General features: G+C 39.8%; 1 protein-coding gene across 2 annotated transcripts in view; it reads left to right on the top strand.

Annotated features, from left to right (window-relative positions):
- Nucleotides 1-1,170: 1,170 nt before the first annotated feature.
- phf14 (PHD finger protein 14) overlaps nucleotides 1,171-7,358 on the top strand; it is a 90,735-nt gene continuing 84,547 nt past the window's right edge. For both annotated transcript variants that reach the window (XM_053334596.1, XM_053334597.1), the window contains exons 1-4: nucleotides 1,171-1,249; nucleotides 3,649-3,759; nucleotides 4,977-5,827; nucleotides 7,208-7,340. In XM_053334596.1, coding sequence (XP_053190571.1) covers nucleotide 1,249; nucleotides 3,649-3,759; nucleotides 4,977-5,827; nucleotides 7,208-7,340 — 1,096 coding nt within the window. In that variant the 5' untranslated portion in view covers nucleotides 1,171-1,248. The remainder of the gene's footprint in view (nucleotides 1,250-3,648; nucleotides 3,760-4,976; nucleotides 5,828-7,207; nucleotides 7,341-7,358) is intronic.

Here is a 7,358-nt window from a genome sequence, read left to right as displayed (position 1 = left end):
CTGTGTGAGTGAATTTAGTTTGTGACCCCTGATGCTGAACCAGCTAAGGTCCTGAACATACAGTCATTAGTGGAGGAAAGGAGGAAGAGGATTGTTTTGTATATGACTGTACTCATCTGTGTAGGACAGTAGTGTCAGATTTAATAAATATGTTATTAATAATAATTTATCCATTAAAATCTGATAAACAAAAAACATAATGTGTCCACTATTTTATTGGAATCAAGTATTTAGTAAGTAATAGCACACCAGCCTCTCTCAACATGATAGATAATAATAATAATAATTTAAAAAATATTATTATTTTTATAGCATCTTTCATACAAGAAAAGCAGTTCAACGTGCTTTACAACAACATAAATTACAAACACCAAGTGTTTCACATTAAAATGGTCTAAAAGGAGTATAAGGTGACGTTAAATAAGAATGAAACAAGCAAAAGACATAAAAAATAAAAAAGATGGCGATAGATGAAGGAAGTGTAAACCTACTCTCTTCTTGGTTTCCTACAAAAAACACATGTAAAAAATAGATGAGATGAGACACATTTTGTATCGCTCACAAGTGCACACTGTTAACTGACATTTAACTTCATTTCTCTTTGAGTCCTATATGCCATCATGTACAATGTATCCATGTCTTTTAGTCTAAATCATAACTCAGCTGTAATGAATCTCCACATCTATATAGTTTTCAATGTTTTCACATTTTGGGAAGAAGTAGGCCTACATTTTTGTTTCATCCTGTTTAACACTGACCAAATATGTTGTCTGTAGCATGTCACTCCTCTCCATGTTTTTATAAATAACAATACATGATCCTTAATCTTGCACCTTTGTGATCTCTGACAGGTATTACAGGCTATTACAATTTTTGATGTCTTCAGAGAATGGGATCAGGTGATATATAAGTATAAAACTCATTTTCAATGTCTTTTTTCATAGTTTTTATTGTGTTTTCTTTGCAGTGCTTTATAATTTGCTGACTAATACAATTCTGGGTTCAGAATATCAGTCTTATTTAATTTGTTAAAATAAAAAAACATCATAATTGTATCTTTATTGATCTACAATGCTTAAAAAAAACATAATTTCTCTCAAACGTAACCATCCTGTATCTTCATCTTCAACTGTCCCCATGGCAACAACATCCAGTCGTCACTACGTCACGGCTGTGTTTTCCATTGTCCACAGAACATGCTGCTAACAGGAGCTCTGCCTTCTTCTTTGTAGTAAAAAACAACTACAAAGTGAGTGCTGCTTTCCACCATGTCACGTTTCTCTGCGAAAACCTACCATGATGTTTAGTTAAATTTACCGGAGCATCGGTCTAACCTGTTTTATTTGCAGACTCAAACTGCTGCTAATTAGCTGCTAGCCGGCTAAGCTAGCCCAGCTATGCTTTGTGACTAGCCTTGGCTAATAATGCTAATGCAGCTTTGTTTTCCTCGCTGTTTGGCGTTTTTTGCTCGGTGTGGTGTTGTCAGTGGATGTGGAATCATGTTCCCCAGCGTTTATTCCCTTCTTGTGACTGTGTGCTGTGTGCTAAAGACGCTGCATCGTTAAACGAGAATGAAACGTGAACCGTTGCTAATGCTAGCCAGTCTCAGGTTAGCCTACGTTACCTGTGTCGCAATAAATATGTCAATGAGGTTGTTTTTGAATGAGTGTGAACGCTTAAGCTCAAGTTGAAATGCAATTTGACTTATAGTCAACAGAGCATGACTCGTTAAAGAAGTGTGAAGGCTGTACTGTACTGGCTGGTATCTACTCTCAGTTTCAGTTGTGTGTTTTCTACAAGAAGCGACAGAACTTTACAAAATAAAACGTAACATGTTACTTTATAATGCCAGCACAGAACTAACGTCAGGTTAGTGCTGCTTCTATAACTACTGTTAAAGTTACAATACGGTTCTGGTTGCAGACAAAGAGACTTTACTGTGATGCCATTCTGCTCTTTTTTAATCACATGAGTCACTTATGGAACTGTAGACTGTTGGTGTTCTGCCGCTGTTTTACTGGCATGTGCCAATTCTTAACAGTGTGTCACCTATGTTCCACTGGCAGATGCCACTTCCTAACTGTAGACACTAATTCTTACTAACATATATATCACTACTGATCATGATATGCTGCTGCTGCTGTTTTACTGGCATGTGCCAATTATTAACAGTATGTCACCCATGTTCACTGGCAGATGCCACTTCCTACCAGTAGACACACTGATTCTGACCACCATATATACCAGTATTGATGATGATATGTTGTGCTGTTTTATTTGCATGTACCAATAATTAAGAGTATGTAATCAAGGTTCCACTGGCAGATGCCACTTCTTACCTGCAGACAGTGATTCTTCCTGACATATATACCACTACTGATGATGAAATGATGCTGCTGCTTGCTCATGGTCCACACTTGTGTTCACTGTGTGATGATGATGTGCCATTCTTGTGCCAACTGTTTGTGGTATTTCGCCTTAACAAGTGATGCTGCTGCTTTGTCCTGCACTAAAACCACTGACAGCTGCCAATGTAAACTGCTACAATAAATTATACTGTAAGGTTTAAGTGGAAGGTAGTCAGTCCTTGTAACAAGCTGTCACTATACATTTCTCATCACTAAGCTAGCAGGGTTAGCTCTAGCTGTGGTCATAGTCTGAGTAACTACATGTTTATGGTCATTATGTCGATATGATTGTTAATAAAACAACAAAGAAGTACCAAACCATTACAACATCAGCCTGTAAGTCAGTAAAAATGATGCCAATGCAGGTTTTTATGTGCCAGATGGCAGCTGAACAGCATCAGCACACCACTAATAAAAGTGTATAGCAGTAAGAATTAGCATACAGCACTAAAACAAGAGTAAAAAAGAGTGAAATGTGAAAAATACTCAACATTTGGTGGTTTCAGGTGCTTCAAATGTCAGAGTTTGCTGTTTTTCTTTGTCTTATATGAATGTAAATTTGAATAATTGTGCTTTTGTGCTGATGTTTTATACACCAATGATGAATCAGTTAATGAAGGAAACAATCAGATAAATAGCTACATGTATCAGTAAGAATTGTCATTATGTCAGTGAGGTGTGATTCATATGGAGCAACATTAGTGACATACAGTATATCAGTAGAAAAGGCAACAGAAGAGCATATTGTTGGTCAATATCGACCTATCACAGATAAATTGGTATCAGCATATATCTGTCTTTTTATTTTTTAATGTTAAAAGGGAGCATTTTCTGTATATTTGATCCCTTTTCTTAACTCATATATATGTACAGATGTTTTTTTGATTGCTTTTTATTCATAGTTATTTATAATGATGAAATTCCCCGTAAAGTTTACTATTTAAGTGTACTGATGTCATTTTTAAAGTTAAGTTTATTGTTCAACAGTAAAATATCATGGGCTGAAAACCACATCTGAAGGATCATTACAAAAAATGAGTGTATATGTATTCAGTATATATAATGTTATCGGCCAATATATTAACATTGGAATTTTTTTAATGTCCTAACATCTGCATCAGCATCGGCTCTAAAAATCTAGAGTTTAGCTCCTCGCCTCATGTGTTCATCCTGCCACACAGAGATCACAGCTGTCTCATGTTGTTTTCTTGTGTTTACCACATGTTCTCTTTGTCGTCAGTGGACCGCGGTTTGAAGCGCCGGCAGGTGAAGCCACTCGCCGCCTCCCTGTTAGACGCCTTGGATTATGACAGCTCTGATGACAGCGACTTTCAAGTGGGAGATGCTTCAGGTAAGCACAAGCCTGAACATGTGTATACTTTTACATCTTAACTCTACACTAAAAGTAATACAGATAATGTGCATCCAGACATGTAACAGCTAATAAGTAATCCACCAAGGTGGTATTGGGTATATGGTCATGTGACTTCAGGCCAATCATTATCCCAGACAGGCAAGGAGAGTATCCAATAAATAACATGGGGGACACCTTATTTGGTCCATAAACCAGAAAAATATAGCCTAAAATTTAAACTGAGTCTTATTTGTATACACTAATATACATATACACACACACGTATAAATACATACATACATACATCAAAATACCCTCATTCATCCTCATAAATAAAGTAGAATGTATGGCAGAGCTGTTGTATTGGATTACATTATATGGATTATATTGTAAGGGTGTTCCTAACAAAATGCTCACTACAGTGTTTTTTCCCCATTACATCATCAGCTCCACAGAGTGTTACCTATCAGCCATTGTACAGTATTGAACATTTTGGAGGACTCGTCATACTGTTAAAGGGGATTTCAACTTTATGTCAACTTGATGTATTTCCTGTAAATGTGGTCATTGTGGCTCTATGTGTCATGTTAACTGTACTCTCCAGCTCTGTTAAAAGGATATTTATTGCATATAGCAGCAGTGATCGGGGCGAGCTGCTGAGCTTCCTGCAGCTTTCCAGATGAACCTGATTTTTACACCAATCATGTCAAACAATTGTTAGTTTAAAAAAAGGTAAACATAGGATCTCGCCAGGTGTAGCAGCTGTTGTGGTTAACTGCATATTCATTCACATTCACACTTTTCATCAATGTTGTTCTAACAGCTGCTGAGTCACTGGCAGCTCCTGTACACTCAGACATGTGTTTGTCCAACATTATAAAAAACGGGGTAGTACCAGTTCCATCTGTGCTGACATCACAGGTGGGGGTGAAGCAGTGGTTAACAAACCCCCAGCTGGTTCAATATTATGGTAATCTATATAGCTGAGTCCATTGATACCTTAACCCCTGTTCTCTCATAAGAAATAGTCACACCTTAGAAAAACTGTATCATATTTTAAGTTTGATGTTAAACTCTGCATTGTGTACACTGCCTACACAAACTCTCTACAGATATTTGTGCAGTAACCCATGGCAACAAGAGTACATTTACACCATGGAGTTGTACAGAATCTTAAGTTGACCCTGGTAACTGGTGGTTTTGTGTTGGAACAGGATCAGACGGCACAGGGAACGGCAGTGATGAGGAAGGGTCTAAAGCGAGCGCCGCAGGTTCAGAGAGCGACTCGGAGAACGCTGCCTCTGCAGACGACGGCATAGACGAGGAAGAGGCCAAAGACCTGGCTGCTGAGGACAACCTGACAGAAGATGAAGAGAAGAACAAACAGCAGCCGTCTTCAGACAGCTCCACCAAAGATGCCCCAGCCCCCCCGTCCAAAAGCAGACGCAAGAGCAAGAAGACGTCAGAGGCCGAGCCCGCTGCAGCTGCTGGCAGTGGGTCTGCTGACACTGCTGCCTCTGGGTCTGGGTCTGGGTCTGGGTCTGGGTCTGGGTCCGGATCCGGGCCCGGGTCCGGATCTGGATCTGGGTCCGGGTCCGGGTCCGGTTCCGGCAGCGTGAACACTGAGGAGTCGCAGACTGAGCCCAAGAAATGGAATTTCCGCAGGAACCGCCCCCTGCTGGACTTCACCACCATGGAGGAGCTGAACGAGATGGACGACTACGACAGCGAGGACGATAACGACTGGAGGCCCACAGCAGGGAAGAAGAAGAGTAAGACCGCCACCCAGAAAGGAGGCACAGAGGAAGAGGAGGGAGGCAGCGCGAGTGACGACGACGACGATGATGATAACGACGACGACGATGACGACGACGACGATGATGACGACGATGACGATGATGAGGACGACGACAAGGAAGACGGCGACGACAACAACAACAACAACAACAACAGCAGCAGTGACACTGACAAAGAGGTGAAGAAGCCCAAGAAGAAAGCCAAGAGCAACAGCACGTTTGATGAAGAGCTGACTAACGACAGCATGTCTCAGGGAAAAGGCAACGAGGTGAGTGCAGCTCTCATCTCACCAGGACACATTTCTAATCCAACTGTTTCATTTTAGTATTTTCTTTATCATTACATTTGAGATAATGATTTATGGATTACAACATTTTAGCTATGAGTTTTATAATTAATTGTATAACTTTTAGAGCCCGACTGATATATCAGACAACAGATATTATCAGCCGATATTGGCCTGTCACAGATATATCAGTACCAGTGTTTATTCCATCCAATATGTGCAGATATTTTTTAAAGATATATATATATATGCCACATTTTATGTATATTTAATCCTTTTTCCTAACTCAAGTTTAATATATACATATGAAATTCCCTGTGTAGTTTACTGTTTAAGTGCACTGATGTCATTTTCTAAAAAAATATTCTTAAACTGTTAAACATCATGGCCTCTATTACGTATCTTTTTCACAAGTGTTGGATAACCACATTTTTTAAAAAGTGTGTTTATGTGTATATCCTGTATATAGAAGATTATCGGCCAATATATCTATATGGGAATTATTTTACTCCTTAATATCGGTATCGGCATCAGCCCCAAAAATCCAATATCGTTCGGGCCTTGTTTATTACTGATACAGACAGGTCTCTACATGGGGTGTTTTATTTTGAAAACCTGCCAGATGCTCTATGATGTTTCTGTTTCTGATTTCTTGCCCGTCTCAATCTACTCTGTAGCTTTGACGCAGTTTCTGTCAAAAGTAGACTAGATTTGTTTATTGGAGCGGACTCCTCTGTTGGGATCATAAACACTGAGACTAGAGTAGCCATGATCAGCTCTGCTAGCCATGTCATAATCAAGCCTTATTACAGCTCTAAATTAGTTTACAGAGTAAGAACAGATTCAGGTAAGAACATACTGATGAATCCTGAACTTGTTCAGCACAGGTTTGTTTGTATGAGGCCCATTGAGTGCCAGCCAGACAGCAGGCTGAGACCCTGAACCCACATTAGTTATTCAGAGACCAGGAAAGTTCTTACAGTGAAACCAGCACCGCAAACAAAAAAACCTGTTAAAGTTGTAAGACAGTGTTTTTAGGAAGTTTGGTAAGTTTACAGAAACTTTCTCATATCTTCTCCACAGTTTATTTTGAATGTGTTAGTGGTTACTTTAGACATTTGGCCTGCTGCAACACTTCATAATACCAAACAACAATATGAGTCACAAAGTCAGCATATAATCCAATGAGAGGTTTAGATGGTATCGCAATGATTCCAGGAGAAATAATCCACTTAGCATAGCGTCCATCAACATTGTATGTGGGATTTGCCAGCTGCCAGTCACTGGATCTGTGCTCACTACAGAGGAAGGAAGCATTGATAAGTGGCTTTACAGTTTGCTCTGTTTCCTGATTTTCCCCAGGACGCCTTGCTGGACCGCTCCCAGGCCTGGAGCACCCAGCACATCCTCATCTGCTGCGTGTGTCTGGGAGACAACAGCGAGGACGCAGACGAGATCATCCAGTGCGACAACTGCGGGGTGACCGTGCACGAAGGTAAGCCGCACATCACTG

This window comes from Scomber japonicus, chromosome 15, assembly GCF_027409825.1.
Source record: "Scomber japonicus isolate fScoJap1 chromosome 15, fScoJap1.pri, whole genome shotgun sequence".
Taxonomy (NCBI): Eukaryota; Metazoa; Chordata; class Actinopteri; order Scombriformes; family Scombridae; genus Scomber; species Scomber japonicus.
The sequence above is the reverse complement of the archived record's forward strand: the minus strand, read 5'-3'. Positions and strand labels throughout refer to the sequence as shown.